The 27704-nt window shown below is 44.1% G+C and overlaps 1 protein-coding gene across 1 annotated transcript in view; it reads right to left on the reverse strand.

The window, feature by feature from the left end:
* The window catches only part of kalrna (kalirin RhoGEF kinase a), a 1015085-nt gene that overhangs the window by 559026 nt on the left and 428355 nt on the right, over positions 1-27704 (reverse strand). Inside the window, exons 4-5 of the mRNA XM_078552171.1 lie at positions 22378-22570; positions 3949-4461 (exon numbers count right to left, since the gene is read on the reverse strand). Coding sequence (XP_078408297.1) covers positions 3949-4461; positions 22378-22570 — 706 coding nt within the window. The remainder of the gene's footprint in view (positions 1-3948; positions 4462-22377; positions 22571-27704) is intronic.

Genomic DNA, 27704 nt, shown 5'->3' on the forward strand with positions numbered 1-27704 from the left:
GAATCAGCCTGCTCTAGATGGCATAGCTCAGTCACTGCCCCATGTAGTGAAACTGAGACACCAAAGACAAGTGTCCCATGCTTCACATAGGCAGAAATATAAAGATGGGTTCTTGGATATTGGTGACAGGCATAAACTTTATGGTGTCATTAGACATCAAGATTTTGCAGCCTCATGAATTGGCTCTCCTGACCTAAATCATGCAGCACTGTGGGAAAAGTCAAAAGGATTCCCTCCTCCCAAGTTTATTAGCTGCAACTTGTAGTGCAGTAGTAATTGCCAAGATTCCCAGATAGGGGTGGGGAGGAAATTAGCTTATACAGGCAAGCAGCACAAAACAAGACTCATCAGGAATCAGCAACTTGTTATACACTGTGCCAGTTTTTAGTTTTCATTGACTTGCAAAATATTGCCAAGATTTTTAATCCCAAATGAAGTAAAAATGACAGTGAGATGAGGAAACAAGTTTCTAAAAAGAATTTGAACTACTGTTCTGTGAGCTTCAGTGGAAAGAAGATTGGACACAGCGAAACATCAGCTGTCAATTTGCTACAAGCCTATTTTGTGCTGTTGACATGGACCAATTTCACCCCAAGGTGTTTTAATGATGTAGAGGTTTATACAAAAATATAAAAATGTAGAGAAATAAAAGTACATATGGAGGAGAATTTTTCCTATGGTGGGCGGGCTGGGCGGGAGCGGGCGCGGAGCCGATCGCCAGGCATAATTCGCGAGCAGTAGCGCTCAGTGCTACCTGTGCGGATGGGGGGAGGAGGGAGAGTCTGGGCCTGCGCTCTTTCGTGCATGCACGCAAAAGAGCGCAGCAATCACCCTGAGACACGGAGCTGCCTCTGGAGAGATTGAATAGATTATAAAACATTTTAATAAATGAAGTAAAAATTTACTTAAACATGTCCCCTCATGTGACAGTGTCACGTGAGTTGGGACATGTTTGTGAAGTTTGGAAAATTTATTTATTTTATAAAAGCTTCCGGAAACCTCATCCCGCCTATGGATGAGCTCTCCTGAAAAACGCGAAGGCCACTTGGGCTCTTTGCCTGCCCGCCAACCTAAAGGTTTAACAGGCAGCATTCTTAACTAGTTTAATTACTTTCTTAATGGCCTTAATAGGCCATTGACATGTCGGCAGGTGCGCAGCCGCCTCTGACGCGCGCCCGCCGAGCGGAATATCGAGATGTCAGGACACACGCCCGACGTCAGCACGCGTCATTTTCCACGTCAGTGTGTCGGACCCGCCCCCGCACGCCAACCGGAAGATTCAACCAATGATGTTGAATGTACAAACAGAGAAATGTGCACACCAAAAATTAGATTTTCAACATTTAATGAAACAACAGCAAGCCAGTCCAGTCCGTGGCGGAATCGTCACAGACAGGACAGAAAATTTAACAGACCAGCCAAAGGTCTGTTGACTTCGGATGGGAATTTCCAGTCCCGCAGTGGGCAGGGCCGGAAAATCCCAGCCCTTGTTTTAAGATGCTCCAAAACAGCTAGGTCCATTTTCCCACCATCTCCCTATCTATATTGTATGAATAATATGCCAGTTAGGATGAACCCTCACCTAGGCAATGAACTGCACCCATTTTTCTGAACATACCATTTAATTGGGATTTGTGAATGCCTGTGGCCAAGCCTTTCATTCCCCCCCAAAATTACAATCAAGAAAGTGAATACTTTGCATCATCAGCAAAATCAGGGGAACTAGGGACTTGAGCTTCTACCTGGAAAAGTGGAACAAAATGATTGGTTTTGTTTTTTATTTTCAATTCTGACTACATTATAATGTTAACGAGAAATATAGAAGACACACTTATTGTTGAGGATCATAGAAATTCTTTGAGGACTATTGTTATTAAGCTGTGTCATGTTAGCGATTCAGGAAAAAAATGTTTGATAATGGAACTAAAGCTCAATGACATTTTAGTTTAATATCTATTCAATGCCATCATTAAATCCAGGGATATCAGATTGAGCTAATGGTTAACATGTGCATCCAAGTTTCTCCGAACAGTATTCAATAAAAATTAATTACATTTAATAAGCCCCATGTTATCCACAACTTACAGCATTACTGATTATGGCAGTGTATTGATAAGGTTGCAGTATTAATAATCGATTAATCTGAGTTAATCATCCTGAGAATTTAAATTTGGTTAAAAAATTTGGAAATAAGAAAGGTAGTTTAAAAGAAGTAAAAGCTGAAAAGATCTTGAAACTATAAGGCTGTCATTAAAACCCACTGGTTTACTAACATTTTTTAGGGAAGAAAACCTGTTGCCCATACCAGGTGTGGCCTATACCACCCCAAAGTGGTTAACTGAAATTGCCTAAAAAGCTATTAGTTTTGTCAACGCCACTGCTGCTCAAGAAGCCAGCTCATCAGCACCACCTTCTTAGGGAAACTAAGAATGGGTAATTAGTGACAGAAATATTCACACCTCAAAATCTTTTTTTAAAAAGCAGCCTTTTCTTTAACTTTTAATCAAAGTACATATAGAATGATTTAGAATTTCCTTGAAATCTATTTGCTCTGATCCACTCCTCAAGATCTCTGGGTCACTTCTTAAATACAGCTCTCAATCCCTGACAGCCTTTACCAATGTGTAAAACAACAGTGTGCAGTAAAAGTAAAGAAGGATCATCACCAACAATTAAAAGCAGGGATTTAGTTTTAAATGTGTGACTACTTGTAACAGTGTCTTGGAAAGCTAGAACAGGTTGGTTGTGTGATGAAGATAAGCCACTCAGTCTGTAACCAGAGGTTCTCAAAGATATGGTGCATTAAATCTGGGGATGTTCTGGAATTGAGAGCAATCTTACTGGAGGGGCTTCTCTTCAGAGAAAGCTGAGCCCAGCAACCTCTGACAGCTGTAGAAGCTGTTCTGAGTTTTTCAATATCTGTTTGTGGTCAGGAGGTGGGAGTGAAACAAATGCAGGCATTGTTTGGAGTTAACAAAACACCTGAATCTAGCTGATTGCATAGAGTACAGTGAATTGATCTGGCACACAGATTACTATGGGGAAAACAAGACATATTAAACCTCCTGATTTCCACAGGGAAAACATCCTCCTCAAAGAAAACTATCAGCTGACAGCTAACAAAGCACTCCCATTGACAGAGGACCACAAGAATGAAATCCCATAGTCCCTACTGAAACACACTTCACACGCTACAAACTGAGGACAGCCCCACCTCTCGATGGTGCATCTCTTGATTGAGTGCAAACATCATCAACCGTGACCTGGTAAGCAACTCGAGTGGTGAAGTCCCAGGTTTCAATTTTCCATGGAAAATTTGGACAACCCTCGACGACTTGAGGATGGGCCAGGGAAGGTGTGGCTACTTGCTCCACAAGTGAAACATGAGGAACAGCTCGAATTGTGATCATGGTCATCCAAATCAGATCACCGCCCATGTACTGAACTCCTGCCCTGAGAGATTCATTCCAGGTGATATCACAACTGTTTACATTGCGTCAGCTGAAGCTGTTGAATGGATTGTTAACCTCAATATTGAACTATAACTGCTTCCCCAGCCATACGAAATACATATACTGCAACCCTGTAAGTTTTATTTAAATAAACAAAGCATTTTGGAAACTGCTAATTCAACTTCCAAATGGTAATTCATGGGTTAATGAAAATTCCAAACAATATTGAATAAATTCATAATAAAAGTTGAAAAGGGAATGAAAATTTCATCCCATTTAATTTGTGTTAACACTCAATGTAAAGTATCATTTGTTGTCCATTCAGATCAGAAAATCAAATACATGTGATTCCTGGGAGTCCTTCGCTACCATGCTTGAAGAATGGTGGAGAACAGTGTTAGATATTGTATGAAAGAAAGACTTGCAGGATCAAGTAAATTTGTCATAAACTTATAGCAAACACATCAGGTTAAATACTATGCAGATGAAGCCTTACCTTTTCTGCATCTTGCTCAAAGAGACGAAGTTGGAAGCATTGATCTAGCTTCAGTTTCCTAACATGCCACATCTGATGCAAGTGCTGTCTAGTTGAGTGTAGTTTATCCAGCAGACTGGTGATCTTTGGCACAACGCTTTGAAAATCTGCACTGCCAGATATGCAGTTCTTTCCAGAAAAACCATCACTGCACCTTATACACTGCAGCAACCTTTGACCCTCATGGTCCAGTTCCTCCACAGGGGCTTTGATGACTTTTTTCTTCAGTTGTGTGTGTTCATCAATTAATTTTCTAGAACCTTCAACATCCAGGGGAAACTCCTTCCTGGCCAACATCTCCTGCAGGTCTTCTAGTCTGGACAACAGATGCACAGCACTGCTAATGAATTCTTCCAAGGCCAGTCGAAGCTCAATCCATTCATCATGATTATACTCCAGTGTACCATCAAACTCTTCAGTCAATTGGGAAGGGTCCACCAACTTAGAAAGCCCTTCCACAGATACCATGCTTGTCTGAAAAAAAAGATTCCAATGTAACAAAATCAGCATTTCAGAACTAATATTGAAAAGTCTTACATTCCACGAATTGGAATAGTTTTATTTCCCCAGATTATTGAAACAGGATCAGCGGATGCAGAAAAGTAGACTTGCCACTGATCAGTTGCATTACCATTGCTTCTCCTTTTTACTTTAGTTTGGCTAGATATTTTCTTATTTTTGAACTGTCAGCCTTGGTTGTACTCATCTCCAAGTTCTGAAGGTTAAAGGTTCAAGCCCCAGAAACTTGAGCACACAATCAAGGCTGAAATTGTTGCAGGTGCACTGTCAAACCATGCCCCCCTCCGCCCTTATAGATGTAAAAGATCTCATGGCATAATTCAACGAGCAGGGGAATTCCTCAGGTGACCTGGCCAACAATACCTCAAGCAACATCAATAAAACAGGTTATCTTCTAATTTATTTCACTGCAGTTTATGTGATTGTTCTATTCCAAAAAGCCACTTAGTGAAGGACAGAACTGGAGCAAATCTTTACACACTTCTATATTTATTTACACAATTATACATAGGAAGCATACACCCATAACCTAATGACCACAGTTTTACTGCGCTTATTTATATGGAGCACAAGTGAACCCCCAATCCATGCCCACCACTTGCATACAATTAAATACTATTGGTATGCACTTAACAGATTCCTTTCTCTCCCTTTAAATAAAAAAGAGTTAATATGCACAACTAACATTTAAAAACAAATTAAATCAAAAACCTCAATTTCTGTACAAAGCATTACATTGCAAAACACTCATCTTTTGGGACCCCTACATGTATTTCTTTTTGTAAAACAATCAGGCAGTTGATGACTTACATCAACCCATAGATTCGTAGACATTTACAGCACAGGAGGTGGCCATTCAGCCCATCATGTCCACGCCGGTCAACAAAGATCTGACTACACTAATCCCATTTTCCAGCGCTTGGCCCATAACCCTGGAGGCTATGGCAACACAAGTAAACCCATTTAATGTTAGAGATTTACTTTCTCTCCAACATTTGCTTCAAGCCAGCAAATTCAATATGTAACCTTGACTTACTCATGCTTTTCGTAGATTGTATATTAATGTACAATGAATGATTATCAGCACAATATTCAATGGGTCTCCTATCTTCAGTATACTTATTATACAGAATCTCAGAACTTTTGATGAATAGAATCCCATATCCACTGCCCCTACTCGAGCTAGTGTTTCAGCAGCTAAAGCACTCTTAACAACCCTATTTATTTTCTTAGCTTTTCAAGCTAAAGGACACAATTTCCCATTCTCACCCATAAGAAATTTTATGAAACAAGCTACACTAGAATACCCACCAAGAAGATTAATATGTGAAGCATCACTAAAATTGACTAGCTTCATGTTCTTTGGGTCACATAAGGATGGAAACTTAAGTATGCATTTCTCCAGATTTAATATTTTTTAAATGTTTAACTTATCCTTATAAGATTCTCTACTTTAGAGTGTTTCATCATGGTACTTAACTCCAATACATCAAAACTAGCATTTGGTCCAGTCCGAGTGCCCAAAAAGTTCAACCAGGTTTTGTATTTGCTCTGTCTCTTCTTTAGATAAAACATAATCTCTCTGTGATGACTTAGCATGATGAACCAGGATGGAAGCAACTCTCTAAATAGGATTGTTGATTTAAAGTTATTCCAGATCTACTCTGCCTAATACCTGAACAAATATCTTTAATAGCCTCAAAAACTGAGTCCCAATTTAAGTTCCATACTCTTAATAAGATATTTCTCAAATTCGGCAGTGCCACCTCATAAGAAATCACCATAAAGATGTCTGAAAGTTTCCTTTTATAATACCAATATAACATTGTGAGATATGCTTTCAGTTGAACACAATTTATTTCAGTAAAACAGATTTCACTGAAAAATACCATATCCTGGAAGCATTGTTCCAGCCATAGACACACGTGTTTAGTTTCCATAGTTTTCTGTCTACATCTGCCACCTCTTTGGGTGGTTTTGAAACACTTATCTCTGAAAAACATGTCAATTGGCCGACACTTAGTCAGTCACTTTTCAAAACTCCTAGCAATTAGCCTCACCTTGGCCTTATAAGTACCATCTGCAAGGGTTTTTTCAGTACAAATCCATCCCTATGACAAAGCTGGTTGACCCCTATTTGGTACCACAGATATAACTCCAAACGCTCACAAACTATCTCAGTCTCTTTGTTTTGCCTCTCATTAGTTGACCCTCAAATTTATTGGACATCACTAAAAACTTTTAAAGACATATCAGATTCAAAACAATGTGAAGTTATCTAGTAAATTCACTGGGAAGTGTAGGATGGATGAGGTGATTATGAGCAGGATTAGGATTGGGCACTGTGGATTAAATAAATCTTTGTGTTTAACAGGGAAACATATTGATGGTTTGTGTCAGGAGTGTGGGGAAGGATTCCTGAAATCGGTGGAGCATGTTTTAATACACTGTACTAAGTTTGCAGCTGAAAGGGTAACTATGCAGTCTAATTTACATCAGAAGGGTATACAGTGTAATATGGTGGCTAGTATTTTAGCAGTTAGATTTGGGTATTGGGATATTTTTAAAGTCGTGTGGTTTTTTTAATATTTCACAGGATTAGTGCATGGATTTGTTATTGCATTGCACTTCTTCCTCCAATACAGCAGGTGGCAGTAATACACCAACAAGGTGTGAATTTGCCAGAAGCCAAAAAGAAAAAAAAATGTCACTAAAAATTTCATGATCATGAGGACTTCTGCTTCTGTTTCAAGACTGTTCTGCGGCCTTTATTTCACGTGCATTTAAGTTACTGCCTCTATTTGCACTTCTATGTCTGTTGGGGTTAGGACTGCAAGATCACTATATTGCATTATAGAAGGATCTTTCTCCAGTATGTGATACTTTTCTGATGCAACAGTCACTTCAGAACCTACAATCAGTACTTGCACTGCACTTTCTTACCCTCCTCTCTTTCACCCTATTCTGCCAGTTCATGGACCTCACTTCTTGGCCATCATCCTGAACATTCAGCCAGTAGCTTTCCCTGCATGTTCCACAACTGTTGTTATCCTTCCTTTCACTAGACCTATCTGGAATACCTACCACCTGAGCTACCGAATCTGGGCAATTGGCCTTTGAATGTGATAGCTCTGTCCTGTATGTCATGATCACTCACATCGTCACTATTCAGTCCTTGATCTACTGTATTCTGTTCCTCAGGGTCTTCATCACAAAACACATGAGCACTTGAGCTACAAGGTACCTTGTATACTTCTATCGGATGGCCTGACATTTTGAAATTAATTCTGATTTAATTGTGAGGAATAAACCTTAACAGTTTGATTGCCATGTTCAATAAGTTCTATCTTACCATTGCGACTTATTACCTCGCCAGGGCCCTTCCATTCTCTATGACTCTCCAAATCTCTTGAGTTAAGTTCCGTCTCAAATGGTCTTATATGATGGGCAGAATTTTCCGAGCCCGCTGGCGGCAGGCGTGATGGGTGGCGTGTGCGGAAAATATGGCGCGACCTGCTTCACGACGGCATGAAGACAGGTCGTGATCATCCGCTCAGCCCGCCAACAACAGGCCGCGTTTCCCACCATTGGTCGGCAGGTAGTTAATTGTAATACATTAGCATATAATTAAAAGGCCATCCCGCCAGGCTCTTGGAAACCTCCGTATTGTCCGTCCATGTTGGTGGGAAAGCGCGCCGATGTGTTTCACAACAGCACGCAGGCGAAGTGAACTTGGCGGCCTTCACTTTGGGAGATCTGAGGTGAGTGAGCAGCAGCGTTCACCACAGCTCGCCCATTCTTTACAGGCGTCAGGGGTGCCGGAGGGTGGGGGCAACTGATGCCTGGCCCCGGAGGCGACTGCTGATGGGGGAATGGTGCCCAGGGGCAAGTGTTGGCCAGCCTTGGAGGCGACTGCTGAGGTGGGGAATGTCCGGGGGCAAGTGCAGGCCAGCCACTGAGGCGACTGCTGAAGGTGGGGGGTCAAGTGCTGCCCTGACGCCGCATCCCGTACACAGGAAATTGAGGTGGGGGGCAGGGTAAGCGAGGGGAGCGGCCACGCATTAGGGACACCTCTATAAACTGACCATGCCTCTGCAACTGAGACAGATCAGGCACAGCCAGAGTGTTATGACTGGGGTCAGGCTCCTAGCCTGCCCGTCCATGCAAGCAACGTGGAGGCACAAAAGGGTCTCCAAGCACTCCATATCTTACCACCCACCGCCCCCACCCCAGCCCCCCCACTCCCCCAGCACAGACTTCGGGTCCGACACCACTTTAATGGACTGCAGAGCAGTTGGACTGCACACGTTGTACAATCTTCTCGCCAACACTGGCCATGTAGCAGTCGCTGCTGGAGCCGCTCACAGCCCCTTGCAATCTCAGCATCCCGGTTTGGACCAGTGTCCCCCATGTCGCAGGTTGACAGGGCAGCCATGCACAGCACTCATCTCTGGCCATCCGAGGGATGACCAGCACTCTCCAGGAAGCATTAAGGGACGATCACACAGGGCCAAGAAAGGTGCTAAGTATAGCTATGATAACCACGTCTCTCTCCCTTTCATGCTGCAGGTGGGCCACGTCAGAATCATGGATCCTGGTAACCTAGCTGTATGCCTGAAGGCCTACAGAGACCGTAGAAGAAGGAGGAGAGAGCGACTGAGGCACTTGCCTTTTATCTTGTGCAGTAAGGTTTCACATCTGAGTGACAAGAACACTGCTCATTAGAACAACGAGCTACAGGGAGGGTGACATTCTTAGGAGTTTATTGACAATAGTGAACAGTATGTACAAGTGATCAACACCCAAGGCCAGACTGTGCAAATTTACCCTGCTGCTATGTCTTGGTGCTCCCCGGACATCCACAGCAGAGGTGGAGGCAGCCTGCTAACTGTGACGCCCTGTCTGTGATGACTTTGGCCGGCGTCCTCTGGAGGGCCGAGACTTGGAGCGTCCGGTCTGCTTTCGGGGTCCTGCTGTGTGGCAGTGGCACCCTCCTCGGCCTGTGAAGCTGGATCTGTGGAGGTCACAGGAAGATAGGATTTGGAGGGGCTGGTCACTCCCAGAGTCACCTGGGTGGATGGCCTGGAGCATGCACCTGCTGATCCTCCTCCCTATGGGTGCCCGAGTACCCCAGCTGACTCTGTGAGCAGAAGGGGTAGCTGGAGTGAGATCGAGCTGCCCAGCATCCCTCTCATGTACATACTGTTGGAGGCCAACTATGGCATCAGCGGTGGAACAAAGCCCACCAGCAGTGCAGGAGTGAAGTCCTGGACCAAGGTCTCCATGGCGGCCACCATCCTACCAATGTTGACCTCGGCGCATTGCAATGCTGGCGCAATCACCTCGGCCTGAAGACAGATGGACTCCTCCATTGTACCTTGCAATCTGAGGAATGCAGCGGACATCACTTCCTGTTGTTCCCTAGCTTGCCTTTGCAGCTCCAGCAGCTGTGACATGACCGAGTCCAGAGGCTCATCATCTGACTCGGACTCAGCAATGTTCTGGCCTCCAGCAATCCTCCGAGTACCGAGGACCTGGGAAGTCCCTGCCCCCGCCTGCTGTAGGTCAGAAAGCATGATGTGCTCATCAGATTGTGATTCCGAGGCTACTCTAAAGCTAGATCCCTTCGAAGTACATATCTCTGCGCTGGTGGAGGGTGTGAGTGAGCGCTGTGACATGACTTCAGGGAGGGTGCCCTCAGATTCCTCTTCAGAGATTTCTTTGGGGCTTGATTGGAGGCCCTGGGTCATGGACTCTGTTGGCTGTTTGGCAGATGTGCCTGCGAAAGCAAGGGGAGATAATTACTGCTTGGCAGTGGCCTGTGAAAGAGGACACATCACTCACGGCATGGTTGTCTGATGGATGTTGCACTGCTGGATCCTCACTTGATAGAGCAGTGCCGACCTCACCGTCAGCACAGGACCGGTCTTGGTCATCGTCGGCCAGCTGGATGGCTCTGTTTTCAAATTCTGCTGAAGGTGAGGTCGGTAGTGCTTAACAAAGTAAGGATTCAGCAGTGCAACATCCATCAGACAGCCATGCTGTGGGCCAGTTTCTCTGTTCTGTAGTCCCCTGCCATGCACTAATTATCTTTCCTGGCTTTTGCAGGTACATCTGGGAAGCAGCCGAGGAGGTCCATGATCCACGTCCTCGACTCAAGCCCCGAAAGCATCTTGGAAGAAGAATCTGATGACACCCTAATTGAAGACCTCTCACAGCACTCACCAACACCCTTCAACAGCGCAGAGACATACACTTTGGTGGGGCCTAGTTGTAGAGTAGCCTCGGGCGAAACAATCTGCTGAGCACATAGCAATGTCTGATCCACAGCAGGTGGTGGCAGGGACTTCCCAGGTTTCTGGCCCTCGGAGGGCTGCTAGATGCCAGAAATCTGCTGACTCTGAGTCGGATGACGAGCCTCTGGACTCGGTCATAATTCAGTTGCTGGAGCTGCAAAGGCAAGCTCAGGAACATCAGGAAGGCATTTCCACTGCAAGGCACGATGGAGGAGTCCATCTGCCTTCAGTCTGAGGTGATAGCACTGGCATGCCAAAGCACCGAGGTCAACACTGGTAGGATGGCGGCTGCCATGGAGGCCTTGATCCAGGACATCAGTCCTGCACTGCTGCACAGGCTGAACTCCATCTCTAACGCCAAAGTTGGCCTCCAACAGTGCCAACATGAGATGGGTGCAGGGCAGCTTTATCTCACTTCAGCTTCTCCTTCTCCTCAAAAAGTCAGCTAGGTGCCTTCGGGCACCCAAAAGGAGGAGGGTCAGCAGGTGCACACCCTGGGGCCATCCACCCAGGTGACTCAGGGAATGTCCTGTCATCTGAATGCCCTCTTCCAGCTCCACAGGCTGAGGAGGGAGCCACTGCCACACAGCTGGACCCCGAAAGCAGGCCGGGTCCCTCCAGATCTCAGCTCTCCAGAGGACACCCACCAAGGTCATCACAGGCATGGCATAGCAGTCAGCAGGCTGCCTCCATCTCTGCTGTGAATGTCGGCGGTTAGGAAGGTTAAGAAGATGTAACTCTTTCGAGTTATCAACAGTCACAGATTGTAACTCTTTCGAGTACATTCACAGTTCTTGGTTTCCGGGAGTGGGACATGAACCCACAACCTTCTGATTCAAAGGCGAGGGTGCTATGAATTGAGCCACAGCTGACACCTAGACACGGGTGCTAATCACTTGTACATAATGTTCACTATTGTAAATAAATCCGCAAGAATGTCTCCTTGCCTGTGGTTCCTTGTTATGATGAGCAGTATCGTTTTAACTCAGATGTGAAACCTTGGTTCTTGCACAAGATAAAAGCAGGTGTCTCAGTCCAGCGCCTCTTTCCTGTGTAGTGTGCAACGTTCAGACCAAAGTGATGGCCCGGCTTCACACTCCCATTAGTGATGCCTGCACCTCAATGGTACTTGTTATTTCTGCCAGAATGTCATTGTCAGACATCATAGAATCCCGTCATTCTCTCTGTGTGCTCTCGGCACCTTTGAGGTGGGGCTGCCCCCCCCCACCCCCCCACTATGTCTTCAGCATCTGTGACTGGTGACGCTGTGCTCCTTAAGGGGACAGGTGCTGACAAAGGTTTAAAGTTTCACGGCTGCGTCTCCATGAAATTACCCTGATCACAGAGCGCAAGCGAGCTGTCCTCAGCCAGACAGGAGTCAGATATTTACAGAGGCCATATGAAGATCTATGGAGTGTCCTCACTGCAGGTCATCATCATCCTCCTGGGATCCAGCAGCTATTAGGCCCTCCCTGTGTATCCATGACATGAGCCTGAGCACTGAGGGTATGTACGATGCTATCAGGCAAACAGGAGTCAAACATTCACGGATGCAAGGTAAGGTTGTCAGAACTGTCCTCATTGCATCTCTTCATCATCATCCACACACCTTGCGGCTATGAGGGCCTTGTCTGGTCAGTGCGATGGCTTCATCCCCGGCATTCTTGCCTTCGAGGACCTGATCACAGTCACCCCCTTCGATGTCATCCTCATGATACATGCAGCTCCTTCATCTCCTCATCAACCAGGTCCACTTCCCTTTGTAGCGCCAGGTTGTGGAGTGCGCAGCAAATGATGATGATGCGCTACACCCTCTGGGGACTGTATTGCAGTGCTCCACCAGATCTGTTGAGGCACCGGAACCTACTTTTCAAAATGCCTATTGTTTTCTCCACCAAAGTGCAGGTTGCAGCATGAGCCTCATTGTGCCATCGCTCTGCTGCAGTCTGAGGCCACTGCACGGGCGTCATCAGCCATGTCCTCTGTGGGTAGATCTATGGAGTGTCCTCACTGCAGGTCGTCATCATCCTCCTGTGATCTAGCGACTATTAAGGCCTCCCTGTGTATCCATGACATGAGCCTGAGCAGGGTATGTATGCTGCCATCAGTACATACGGTGATCATCACCTCTCTGAACCCTGGGAGATGTCAGGGATCTGAGACCTGCTAAGGATGTAGGAGTCATGGACACTCCCCGAGAATCATACACAGACCTGCAGGATGTGTTTGTGGTGGTCGCAACACCAGCTGAACATTCAGTGAGTGGAAGCCCTTGTAGTCGACTTGGTTGATTTCTTGTTGCCACAGAGATCTAAGCACCATGTGAGTGCAGCCGATGGCACCCTGCACCTGTGGGAAACCTGAGATCTGCGCAAATCCCAGCGCTCTTGCTTCCTCGCTTTCCCTATCCAGGGCGAAATGAACAAAGTTCTGTGCCTTCGCGAAGATGGTGTCCGTGACGTCCTGGCTACACTTGTGCATTGAGGCTTGCGAAATCCTGCACAGGTCACCTATGGAGCCCTGGAAGGAGCCACTAGTGTAAAAATTGAGAGCCACAATCACTTTCATGGCCACTGGCAGTGAATGCCCTCCATATTCCCGTGGCTCCAAATCCTGCAGTAGGTGTCATATGTGACTGACCAGTTTCCTGGACATGAGCAGTTTTCAGTGACACTGGTTCTCAGTCATCTGCAGGAATGAAAGGCACCATCTATAGACCCTGGATCTAGCAAGGCGTCGACAAGCGACGGCTCGCTGTGGATCTTCAACTACATGCGTAGCAGGCCCTGCCGCCCTTTCATCTTGAGGGAGGTGCTCCTCCCTTTGCCCAGCCAGGCGCCTCTGCTGCTCTCTTCTTCTTCTTCTCTGGTCTCTGTAAGCCATGCAGCATACCGCTAAATCACCAGGCTCCTTGATCCTGAAGTTCTCCTCCTGCCGGATCAAACGGAGAGGCTCATTGATTAGCAAATCTGTCCTAAGACCTTCTCTTGGTTAAGTTTGCAGGAAAGTGCTGGCCACCACTTGGACAGCCACTGTGTAGTGCTCTGTATGGCTGCTCAAGACCCCACTCACCTCTGCCCCACTCCACTTGACCGATTGGCAGCAGCTTCGGCCATTGGTTTGTATGCTGTGCTCTCAGCTCAGGTACAGGCATTCTCCTAACCCGCACTGCAAGGCTGTGCTGTTAGCTTGAAGCATAATGGATACTGGTCCAAAGCTTAATAAAGACATTGCAAGGGGCTGTGAGTGCCTCCACCACTGACTGCACCATGGCCACCTTTTTGCAAGGGTATTACTTGCCCAGTCGGCCAATTGCTCTGCTGCCTCTTAAAAATTAATTTGCATTCTGTGCCCGAGGAGTGAAAAGTTCTGGATCATTTGGTGGCACTTTCATGTTTCTGCATTGCTTGAGTGGGCAGAAAAGCTTCAGAGGCCCAACTCCAAGCAGGTCAATGGAGCTGCAGCTGAATAGTCTCAGCTGCAGAAGAATGTTCACTTTTGTCAAGCTTTCCCCCTTCCCTCACCCTCCCCTAAAACCACCCCACACCGGCATGTACTTGAGTCTTTCCTTCAGTCTGTCTGTGCTGCCTTGCCCCCTGCCCCCACCCCTCCCCACCCACTCCAGTCTGACCCACACTAGAGCCCTTGCCCTGGCACCACACTAAAAGCCAGTCCGGAAAAAGCAACTTGTCTGTGCACACCACGAATGCGCAGCATCTCATCCTTGATGTCCTATGGGCAATGCTCACGACCGCTACGCAATGTTGTGTGCACTCACCTCTGAGTTCCCCTCGAAGTTCAGGTTACCAGGTGCATGCCTTTTAAAGGCAGTCGTGAAGCACGCCGTTCTGAAGTCATGCTGACACGGAGGGATGATTCTGGCGAGCAGGGCTTATGATTAGATACAAACGTAGTAAAATGTCATTCCCGGGATCTGGAAATACAGCCCGCCATTGCCAGGTGGAGCAGATGATCGCAAATTGGTTTCACAATAGCGTAAAACTGATTTTTGGCCTTCTCGCCATATTGTCGGCCTTGACTCCCAGTGCCAATGGGGCCATAAAATTCCGGCCTCCGTCATCAGTCAGAAAAATTAGCTGGTGCCCCAAGTTCCGTCCCTATCCATTACACTATGATCTTGTCTATAATAACTGTTTTGTCTTTACTAAGTATTATTGAAGAAAGATTAAATCTGGTTGCCAGGTCAACAAAATGTTGAACTAAAATATTTCTGTCTTTGTCCCACACTTCAGATCCACGGCAATTACTTTGTTAAAGTCACATACCAATGGAAGACTTACAGTAGGATATGGCAGCATTCTCAGACACTTATTTACATATTTCTCTATTAGCCTTGTGTACTCCTCAGCAACCACATCTGCATCCTTTTGCAGGATTTTTAATATTTGTCAAGTAGGGCAAGCAAATTGTCTATGTAACTTTAAGAAAATCTGCTGCTTTTATCTCTGATTCTTATCACCTGATGCAATTAATTCTTGTCTAACACCCTAATTGGAAACATAAGGTTTTGTTAAGGAGTTACAATAATTAACGTCCTGACCAGGTAAACTGCATCTTCACTGACTTTATAATGAGGTGTCAGCTGTGGCTCAGTTCATATCACCCTCGCCTTTGAATCAGAGGGTTGTGGGTTCATATCCCACTCCCGGAAAACCAAGAACTGTGATTGTACTCGAAAGAGTTGCAATCTGTGACTGTTAATAACTCGAAAGAGTTTCACTGACTTTATAGAAGTGTCAGCTGTGGCTCAGTTCATAGCACCCTTGCCTTTGAATTAGAGGGTTGTGGGTTCATGTCCCACTCCCGGAAATCAAGAACTGTGATTGTACTCGAAAGAGTTGCAATCTGTGACTGTTGATAACTCGAAAGAGTTTCACTGACTTTATAAAAATAATTGCTTTTTCATGCCCCATGTCAAGTTTCATTTATTCCTTTTTCATAGAAGGTTTACTCAGCAGCATATCTATCTCACTAGTGAATACTTCAGCATTTATAAAGTGGCTTAATCGAGTTATTTTATATGGAATTATAACTCTCTTATAATAGATTTGGGTTGTTTTCGTTGGAGCAGAGAAAACTGAGGGGCGACCTGATCGAGGTATACAAGATTATGAGGGGCATGGGCAGGGTGGATAGGGAGCAGCTGCTCCCCTTAGTTGAAGGGTCAGTCACGAGGGGACACAAGTTCAAGGTAAGGGGCAGAAAGTTTAGGGGGTATGTGAGGAAAAACTTTTTTACCCAGAGGGTGGTGACGGTCTGGAATGCGCTGCCTGGGAGGGTGGTGGAGGTGGGTTGCCTCACATCCTTTAAAAAGTACCTGGATGAGCACTTGGCATGTCATAACATTCAAAGCTATGGGCCAAGTGCTGGTAAATGGGATTAGGTAGGTAGGTCAGGTGTTTCTCATGTGTCGGTGCAGACTCGATGGGCCGAAGGGCCTCTTCTGCACTGTGTGATTCTGTGATTCTTTAATTACTTCAATATGTTTTCATCACCAATTCTAAAGCAAGTAGTACTTTCATATTCCTTAATATTGTATTGTTCCTCACTATTTAATGAATCAAAGGCAATATTTCAAACTACCTGGTCTTACAGCATCTGCGGAGAGGGATACAGTTGACGTTTCGAGTCCATATGACCCATCATCAGAACCAGTACTTTTGTTTTTGTTCTAGATTTCCAGCATCTGCAGTATTTTGCTTTTATTTCAAACTACCTGTTCCACATGCTGTCAAAGTGCAAGCACTATCTTGCACTGCACAGTTAAAGGAATCCAGTGCTGATACATTCATCATGGGACTAAAATTCCTTGTAACCAGTATAACTTGTATGGATTCATCATTATTTTCATCCTCTTCTTCAAAATTCTCTACGTTATGTGTCATTTTGAGGACCCTGCCTCTATGCTTTGAGCAGTTCATCACATAAAGGCACTTTAAGTCACAACTGAAATACCTTTGGATTCATTTAATGCTGATCCAATTCTGCCTTTTGCTGTAAAAGCCAGATTTGCTGAAGATGCTTTTATCCCCATCCTGCCTGCCTTTAACGCTTCTACTGTATTAACAACTGCATCCAGTATTCACATCGTTTCAAAATCTAGTAATCGTTGAGTCCTCTGTTCTTTGTGTCATTGCAGAATAAGAACATATTAAATGGGACAGGAATAGGCCATTCATAACCTTGAGCTTGCTCCACCATTCAATTAGATCATTGCTGATCTGAATGTGGCCTTAGCTCCACTTTCCTGCCTGCCCCTCATAATCCTTGACTCCCTTGCCAGTCAAAAATCTGTCCAATTCAGCCTTGAAAATTTCAATGACCCAGCCTCCACTGATCTGTGTGGAAGAGAATTCCAAACACTAATGATCCTCTAGGAGAAGACATTCCTCTTTATCTCCAGCTTAAATGCAAGACCCCTTATTTTGAAACTGTGACCCCTACTTCTAGATTCCCCCATCAGGGGAAACATCCCCTCAGCATCTACTTTGTCAAGCCTCCTCAGAATCTTTTATGCTTCAATAAGGTTACTTCTCATTCTTCTAAACTCCAATGAATATAGACCCAACCTCCAATCTTTCCTCATGAGAACAACCCTCATCTCCGGAATCAGCCTAGCGAACCTTCACTGACCAGCTTCCAATGCAAGTGTATCCTCCGTAAGTAAGGTAATCAAAACTCTACACTGTAGTCTAATGGGCAAAGATCTGGCAAATGGAGTATAATGTGGGCAAATGTGAAATTGTCCATTTTGGCAGGAAGAATAAAAAAGGAGCTTATTATCCAAATGGTGAGAGATTGCAGAGTTCCGAGACTCAGAGGGATCTGGGTGTCCTAGTGCATGAATCACTGAGGCTAGTTTGCAGGTACAGCAAGTAATTAGGAAAGCTAATAGAATGGTATCATTTATTGTGAGGGGAATTGATTACAAAAGTAGGGAGATGATGCTTCAGTTGTACAGGGCACTGGTGAAACCACATCTGAAGTACTGTGTACAGTACTGGTCTCCTTATTTAAGGAAAGATGTTAATGTGTTAGAAGCAATTCAGAGAATGTTCACTAGACTAATACCAGGAATTGGCGGGTTGGTGGACAGGTTAGTCTTGTATCCGCTGGAGTTTAGAAGAGTAAGAGGCGACTCGATCAAAACCTTTAAGATCCTGAGGGGTCTTGTCAGGGTGGATGTGAAGAGGATGTTTCCTCTTGTGGGAGAATCTAGAGCTAGGGGTCACTGTTTAAAAATAAGGGGTCGCTTATTTAAGACAGAGATGACAAGAAATGTTTTCTCTCAGAGGGTTGTGAGTCTTTGGAACGCTCTTAAAAGGCAGTAGAAGCTAAGCCTTTGAATATTTTTAAGGCAGGTCTAGATAGATTCTTGATTAACAAAGGGGTGAAAGGTTGAGGTTACAACCAGAATGTGGGGTTGAGGTTACAACCAGATCAGCCATGATCTTATTGAATGGCGGAGCAGGCTTGAGGGGCCGAGTAGTCTACTCCTGCTCCTAACTTGGATGTTGTCTCACCAATGCGCTGTACAGTTGTAGCAAGTCTTCCCTAATTTTATACTCTATATCCCTTGCAATAAAAGCCAACATCCCATGTGCCTTCCTAATTACTCGCTGTATCTGTATGCTAACTTGCTGTGATCCTGTACTGCAGCATTCTACAGTCACTTCCTATTTAAATAATATTCTGCTTTTCTATTCTCCCTGCCAAAGTGGACAACCTCACAGTTTCCCACATTTTACTCCATCTGCCAAATTTTTGTCCACACACTTAATCTATCTATTACATCCCTTTGCAGACTCGTATCCTCCTCACGCTTGCTTTTCTAACTATCTTTGTATCATCAGTAAATTTGGCTACATTACAGTCTGTCCCTTCACCAATTCATTAATATAGATTATAAATAGTTGAGACCCCAGTACTGATCCCTGTGACACTCGACTAGTTACAGTTTGCCAACCTGAAAATGACCCATTTACCCCAACTCCCTGTTTCATGTCAGTTAACCAGCCCTCTATCCATGCTAATATGTCATCCCCAATATCATAAACTCTTAACTTGTGTAGTAACCTTTTATGTGGTACCTTATCGAATGCCTTTGGGAAATCAAAATACACGACATCTATAGGTTCTTCATTATCCACCCTGCTTGTTACATCCTCAGAGAACTCTAATAAAATTGTCAAACACGATTTACCTTTCAAAAAGACCATGCTGACTCTGCCTGATTGTATCATGGATTCTTGTATTTTTCCAATGACAGACGTTAGGCTAACTGGCCTGTAATTTCCTGCTTACTGTGTCCCTCCTTTCTTGAACAAAGGTGTTACATTTGTGTCTTTCCAATTTGCTGGGACCTTGTCAGAGTCTAGAGAATTTTGGAAGATTACAACCAATGCTTCCACTATATCTGCAGCCATTTGTTTTAAGACCTCAGGATGCAGGCCATCAAATCCAGTGGACTTTTCAACCTTAAGTCCCTATAGCTTTCCCATTATTTTTTTCTCCAGTAATAATGTTTGTTTTAAGTTCCATTTGTTCCAAGAAGGCTGAAGGATATTTTTCTCCAGGAATTCTTTCAAGGCAGCAGACATCTGATCCAACAGAGTTTCCCTTTCCAAGAACCAAACACCAGTTAGAAACAGAAGCTGATCCACTTGAGCACAATCCAGTAAGTTAAAGCTGAATTTCAGCAATCTTTTATACAATCTATTAAAGTCCATGATATATTATTCTTTTTTTTAAATTTGACTATGCCTCAAACACATTTAACAGATTATCTTTCCTGTAAATTTCATCCAAGAACTCTAACAGAAGGTCCAAACCTTCATTTCTATCCAACTGATGCACATCCGGCTCACAAAATGCTTTACTTCTAATTTTATTTCTTGTAAGAAGAGACAACACCAAGGGCCAACACCTTGTTTCTTTTTTCGTCACAATGTAACCTGTGTCCAGGGAAATCATGTTTAACCAATTTATTAGAGCTCTTTGAAGGAGTAACATGTGCAGTGGATAGAGGGGAGCCTGTACACATACTGTACTTGGATTTCCAGAAAGCATTTGATAAGGTGCCACATCAAAGGTTATTGTGGAAAATGAAAGCTCATAGTGTAGGGGGTAATATATTAGCATGGATAGAAGATTGGCTGGCTAGCAGAAAACAGAGACTATGCATAAATGGGTCTTTCTCTGATTGGCAGGATGTGACAAATGGAGTTCCGCTGAGGCCTCAGCTTTTTACAATTTACACCAATGACTTAGATGAGGGGAGTGAAGACATGGTAGCTAAAAATGCAGATGACACAAAGATAGGTAGGAAAGTATCTTGTGAAGAGGAGATAAGGAGTTTATAGACAGATATAGATAAGTTGAGTGAGTGGGAAAAAATCTAGCAGATGGGATATAATGTGGGAAAATGTGAACTTGTTCACTTTGGCAGGAAGAATAAAAAAAACAGAGAACGACTGTAGAATTCCGAGGTGCAGAGGGATCTAGGTGTTCTCGTGTATGACAAAAGTTAGTATGCAGGTACAGCATGTGATCAAGAAGGCTAATGGAATGCTATACTTTATTATGACAGGAACTGAAAATAAAAGTAAAGATGTTATGCTTCAGTTATACAGGGCATTGGTGAGACTACATCTCGAAAACGGTGTGCTGTTTTGGTCTCCTTATTTAGGGAAGGATGTAAATGCATTGGAGGTGGTTCATAGGAGGTTTACTAGATTGATACTTGGAATGAGTGAGTTGTCTTATGAGGATAGGCTGGACGGGCTGGGCTCGTTTCCACTAGAGCTTAGAAGAGTGAGGGGTGACTTGATTGAAGTATATAAGATCTTGAATGGTCTTGACAAGGTGGATGTGGAAAGGATGTTTCCTCTTGTGAGTGAGCCCAGAATTAGGGGACACTGTTTTAAAATTAGGGGTCGCCCTTATAGGACAGAGATGAGGAGAAATGTTTCTCTCAGAGGGTTGTGTGACTTTGGAACTCTGTGCCTCAGAAGGTGGTGGAGGCAGGGTTACTGAATATTTTTAAGGCAGAGGTAGATGGATTCTTGTAATGCAAGGAAATCAAAGGTTATCGGGGTAGATGGGAATGTGGAACTCGAAACAAAATCAGTCATAATCTTATTGAATGGCGGAGCAGGCCTGAGGGGCCGAATGGCCTACTTCTGCTCCTATTTCGTATGTTCCTATGTCCACATATCCACTTCATTTGTTCCACTGTTCATATGGTTCAGACTCTGAGAATATCAGATAGTAATCATAGCCTGACAATTTATACTGCTTTCTTCCATTTTCACAATTGCTACCACAAATTGTAGTTTTCTGTCTGAATTATTTTTCTTAGCTTCCAAACTTCACCTTCAGCAACCATTCTCTGCTACCATGTTCTATTTCAGAAAGCCAGGTGGTGAAGGATAGACCTGGAGCCAATCCTTACACATTTTAGTTACAGATTACATATTACAGGCATGCACCCACAAACCCAATATGCACAGTTTTAATTTGTATCTTTTTATATGGGCTCAAGTGAGCCCTGGTCATTGCCCACCATCTTTTTATTTACATTTGTTCCTGGGATGTAAGCATCGTGGCTGCATTTATTGTCCATCCCTAATTGCCCTTGTTCAGAGGGCATTTTAAGAGTCAACCACATTGCTGTGGGTCTGGAGTCACAGGACAGAGTTGAGGAGAAATGGTTCTCTCAGAGGGTTGTGCGACTTTTGAACTCTGTACCTCAGAAGGCACAGCAATCAGCAATGGTTTCATGGTCATCATTAGACTTTTAATTCCAGATTTTTATTGAATTCAAATTTCACCATCTGCCATGGTAGGATTCGAGTCCTGGTCTCCAGAGCATTACCACAATACCACAATGCCAACACCTCCCTGCATACAGTCATACAGTTAAACATAATAAATATACATTACACAATGATTATGCAATGTGTAGATTGGCCACTACATTTCCCAACATTACAACAGTGAACGCAGCCCTAACTTTAACTCAGGCGTGTCTTGAGCAGGTGGATAATAATGTGAATAATAATCTCACCTGCAGCTCTGGAAATAAAGCCTGGCCTATTTTATCTCCTGGGCAGCATTTATTCCACCAGCTCACTTCCTGCTAGGAACAATCTGAAACTAAGTTTGGGTCTCCTCTAGCCCCAGTTGCTCTATCCATTGTTTCCACCTGGCAGGACAATATGGTAGCTTCTTACTTAGACAGTCTAGGTAAAATTGACATCGGGTGCCAGTGTTCAAGGTTCTCAGACCTGAGGGAAGAGTCATTACCACTCTTCATTATTTTAAACACTGCAATAGGCATTCCTACTGCTCCTATTATCAATTACCCCACGCATTCTGAAGTCCATTCTGAAGTCTTTATTTGCCCATGGCCTGCCTCAATCATTTAGTTCCTCCCTCCTTTTTAATGTAATATTCTTTTTACAGTGCCATGTTTGTGGCAAATATAAACAGCAATAATCAACAGTTTTATTATTTATTTTCTAGAGCATTTAATTTCAAATATATTGCTTACCTCAAATATAAATTTTGAACTCCCAAAGTTGGTTTTTTGCTTCTGCCAGAAGTTATCTGGTTTGATAATCAGTGCAACATGGATATCAGCAGGGAAAGACTCCTGAAGAGTTTTAAGTAGAGGTTTGATCAAATCCCACTTGGAGCCTCTCATGTCGATGATAACAGTGAATCCTCTTTTACTCACATCTTCACTGTTAAAATATAAAAAGGTCATTACTGACATGATAGATGTATATGTATATATATATATATATATATGTATATATATATCTGAAATTATTCAGCCAATGTTGAAGTATATGGATTGGCACAGTTCAATGTTTCCTCCTCAAATGGAAGCACATTCATACACCATACACTTTTTGACAGCATTATATTGTATATTAATATATTACATAATATATATTATATATGCACATACATGTGTGTGGTTTTGTATAGGCATATAAATATTTAAATACATAATGTATAAAAGATAAGTAGAATGGTAAATTTAGCATTACATTGGTCCCAATAGTGCACCACACTCGAAGTGTGTGTGGGCTGGAAATGGGGCTCAAATACTCTATACCCAATTACTAGACTAGAAAATAATTAAGAATGAGGAAGGTCATTTGGAACATCTGATACACCCCTTCACAATAACCCTAAAATTCACTCATTGTAACACTCACTTGGTTCTTAAACGATTCCTGGATTTTTGCTCCAATGTTTTATTTGGAAATGCACTTCAAAGATTTATCACTCTTTGTGTGAAGAAAATCTTTCTGATATCACTTCTAACTTTACCTCTTACTAGTTTGAACAACTCCACTTCATAGTTCCACAGTTTTAAGCCACCTTGGTGGTGGTCAGACCCTTATTACCAAGTCCCATTTTGATCTTTCCCTTTAACTCCTCTGGCACCTTCACCTGCTTCAAGCATCTCATCTTATTCCACCATGCCTCTGCTTAAATATCATCATTGACTACCACCCCCCGTAAGCTCCACCCCAAGTTTCTTCTCAATACATCTGGCTTCTTTTGTTTCCTTAGTTGTTATATTGAGCTGCTCCTCATACTTGCTGATCCTGAATCTCTACCTCTCTACCACACCACCCTTGGCTGGAACACATCAAGCATTATTGGGCATCACTGTCCTATTCCAAAACCACGCACTATTCCAGGATCGTCTTAAAGACCAAAGAAAACTGCCTGCTTCTTTTCACTGGTCCAAACAGTCTTCTGAAGACTCTCTCTCCTGCCCTCGCTACAATAAAAAAGTGAGAGACCCATGGGTTTCTTTTTCATTAAGGTTCAGACTATCCATTTGTGAGTTTTTCTTGCAGCTCTCTCCCAGCAATTGTCCGTGACCCTGCCTTATCTTCCTCACATTTGAATAGCTATCCCAAAAGTTCAGCTTCTGACTCTGTCTCCTCTTCTGTTCTCTCGATGTCCAGGACTTTCTGAAGAGTGAAATTGTGGATGACACAGCAAGCTACCATAATTTGCAAGACAATATTGGGAGCATACTGAAAAAGCCCCCAGGCCAATAGTATATTCAAGCTTAATTTGCATGTGGATGTGAGATCTTTTGTAGTATTGCTGAGCTTCATTGGGGGTCCTTTGCAATGGTTGGAAACTACAGTGGTATTGGATACTCCTTATTTCCAAAAAGCTAGTTTACTCCTTGATTTTCAAACAGTGTAGGGACACTGGATTGCCTAATGATAAATGAATCATGGCAGTTCCCTGTATTCTGGGTTTTAAAGTGCAATTATACACTAATTGGACAATAAGAGAGTGAAATCCCTTTCAGTTGACATAATCGTTTACAATACAGTAGTGATTGGCCTGGGCCTGAATATAAATCCAAGCACTCTTCCAAACACTGTGATCTGACTGAAATTAATGGCCTGTTCATTCAATTGTCTTTCTTAGTGTCAAATATGATGAACTTGGTTTCTCAGACAAACAGGTCATTAATGAGTTGAAACAAACTGACTGACCTGGCAGAAGTCGTACATTTCTCTTGGAATTAGCCAGTGGCAGACAAATTATGTGCAATAATAAGCACTTCCCTGTTTCTTGAGTAAGTCTACAGATCTCTCTGTAAGTTGGTGCAAATTTCTTCAAGGGCTTCTGGGGTGAACCGCTGCCTCATTACACATAACTCTATGGAAGTATTCAAATAAGGCCTTTTGGCTTTCCACTGTCTGGGTATCGGCAGGAGATTCTGGATGTCCTGTGATGCTGAGGTATAAGTCTGACCTTATGCTTCTTTATTGTTCCCCCTCCCCTCTTTCTCCTCCAACATCATGAACAGAGGAAATCTCATTCGGAAAACTAGACTGCAGCCTTACCATATATTTTATGGAAATTTTCCACAAAAGAACAGTCTTGAAGGAGGCTTGCAAATGAAATTAAAGTGGAAAAAATTGACAAAAAACAATCCAAAATAAAATGCTAAGTCTCTAACAGTACAATGAAACACTAATTCACTTTCAATACTCGCAACAGCATTCCTCAGCAGTTGTTCTGATTTACCCATCATTATAGTGGTATATTAGATAAATGATTGTGAGACAGGAATAACAAAATTTAGAAAAGATTATGTCGACCTGGCCTAAATACACCACCTGCATGGCTGCAATCTTGTTAACACCAGCATATCTTACACCCTCCCTCAGTACTGGTGGAATTTAGAACTTAAATAGGCTGTAAAATTGGGGAATCATTCCTCCTGCCTAAATTGGGACCTCTTCCCAGGCAGAACTATCAAGTTTATCATCAAGTTGGAGTTTTGAGGCCTATGATTTGATATCCCATGCAGTAGATTGGAAGGAGCCAGAGCTATTGATGTTCTGGGCCATGTTGACCTTGACTGTAAACCCAGGGCTTGAAATGGTGAGACTGTAGTATATGGCACAGCTCCATTACTGATTCTCTGGTAAACCCATGGTTGCAAAGATTGTGAATTTACAATCTTTCCTAGGTTCCATGAGTAATAGTAGGTACAGACACTCTGGGAAGAAATTTCACTGTCCGCTGGCGTTATGCGTCATGCGGGCATGAGCAGGCAATATGGTGGGAAGGCCAAAAATCAGTTTCACGGCGTTGTGAAACCAGTTTCCGATCATCCACTCTGCCGGTCAATGGTGGGCCACCTTTCCTGCCGTTGGACGTCGGGAACTTCATTTTAATACTTCTGCATATCATTAAATGACCAGCTCGCCGGAATCATCCCCCCAAGCTGGATTATCCTGGCACATCAGTGTGTTTCACAACTGCACCTGGCGAGCTGCACTTCGCTCAGGATTTTTGAGGTTTGTTTGCCTACCTTGCTTCGGGCAGTACCCATGGTCATCAGCATCACACTTTGCAGGTAGCATCAGATCACTTTTAGAGGGGCTCATGGGCAGGTCTCTACCTACCAGACCAGCTGTAAGGCAGGGGTGGCTTTTCAATGGCTGCAGGGCTATGGTTTGCTTGGGAAAGGGGATAAGTGGCCTCAGGCAAAGGAAGAGGCTGCAGGGCTTTACTGGGGAAGAGGGGTATCCCAGGGTGTATATGGGGACACATGAAGAGGCAGTCTCCAGGGGAGGTGAGGCCAGATGGAGATGTGAGGGTGTGTGTGAGCAAGTGAGTAGTGATGTCCCTTGAACTGGCAGTGAGTGGGATGCCAGTGAATGTGTTATGGGGTTGTGAGTGTCAGAGTTTAGAGAGATGAGATGGTTGCCTTACCCTGGCGGCACGAATGAGATCATTCATCCTCTTTCTGCACTGGATAGCGAACCTCTTCTGTGCAGTGTTGGTACTGACCACCACTGCCACCAACTCCCAAGCCGGAGTGGTGACACTGATGGGCATCCTGCAGCCAGAGGGGGGATAGAGGACATCGCGGTGGGCTCCAACGGTGTCCATAAGGCGTCCCAGGGAATCATCAATGAATCTGAGACCTGCAGTCTTGTTGCCTTTCTGGGCCATCTCTCCTGTGGAGCAGTCCTGGGCTAGTAGGACTGAGAGGTGTGCACGTGGCTGCACTTTAAATATGGCACCCGGCATAAGGAAGCAGTGAGGTGATGGTATGGTAGGCAAATCGGAGGCTGCTCTCCAGCAAAACAGCACATTTCCCGGGAATGCATGATTAATGAGGCAGGATTGGGATGATACAGTGTGAAAACCTGCCATTGAGGCCAACGCGTAAAACGTCCTTTTTCTTGCCCACTACTGCACTTAGTGTAATGTTTAAAAAAATTCACTTTGATGGGATATGGGCGTCGCTGGCTAGGCCAGCATTTATTGCCCATCCCTAATTGCCCTTGAGAAGGTGGTGCTGAGCTACCTTCTTGAGCCACTGCAGTCTGCTCTTGTAGCCAATCTGGGACAATTCCTCCCTCTGTCTTGGTTGGAAGTAAATTTTCCTTGCAATCCTATGTTCATCGCCTCCAAAAGAAAAACACGGAAACTGAACTAGACCAGCCATATAAATACTGTGGCGACAAGAGCAGGTCAGAGGCTGGGATTTCTCTGGAGAGTAACTTGCTTCCTGACTCCCCAAAGCCTATCCACAACCTACAAAGCATAAGTCAGGAGTGTGATGGAATACCCTCACTTGCCTGGATGATTGCAGCTCCAATAACATTCAAGAAGCTTTACACCATCCAGGACAAAGCACCCCATCCACCACCTTAAACATTTACTCCCTCCACCATTGGTGCACAGTGGCAGCAATGTGTACCATCTACAAGATGCACTGCAGCAACTCATCAAGGCTTCTTTGACAGCACCTTCCAAATCTGCGACCTCTACCACCTCCAAGTGCAAGGGCAGCAGATGAATAGGAACACCATCACCTGGAAGTTCCCCTCCAAGCCAGACACCATCCCGACTTGGAACTATATTGTGTTCCTTCATTGTCGCTGGGTCAAAATCCTGGAATTCCCTCCCAAACAATACTGTGGGTGTACCTGCACCACATGGACTGCAGCAGTTCAAGAAAGTGGCTCACCACCACCTTCTCAAGGACAATTAGGGATGGGAAATAAAAATGCTGACCTAGCCTGCTATGACCACGTCCTGTGACAGAATAAAAAGAAAGGTAAAATGGATTGCTGCAGAGTGAAAGCAGATGCTGCCAAGATCTGAATGATCCACTGAGTATGGTGGCACATCAGCTGGATGTTGAGGGAATGACACCCTTTCTTGTTCTGGTACATCTAGTGTATACATGTGGAGCCTGCAAGATAATGTCTGTGCAGGTCAATGGTATCCTGCACCATGGGAAAGCCTGCAATCCTTAAAAGCCATGTGCTAGTTCCGCCTGCTTCTCTCTGACCACAGAGA

The sequence above is a fragment of the Cetorhinus maximus genome, chromosome 11 (genome assembly GCF_964194155.1).
Source record: "Cetorhinus maximus chromosome 11, sCetMax3.hap1.1, whole genome shotgun sequence".
NCBI classification, from domain to species: Eukaryota; Metazoa; Chordata; class Chondrichthyes; order Lamniformes; family Cetorhinidae; genus Cetorhinus; species Cetorhinus maximus.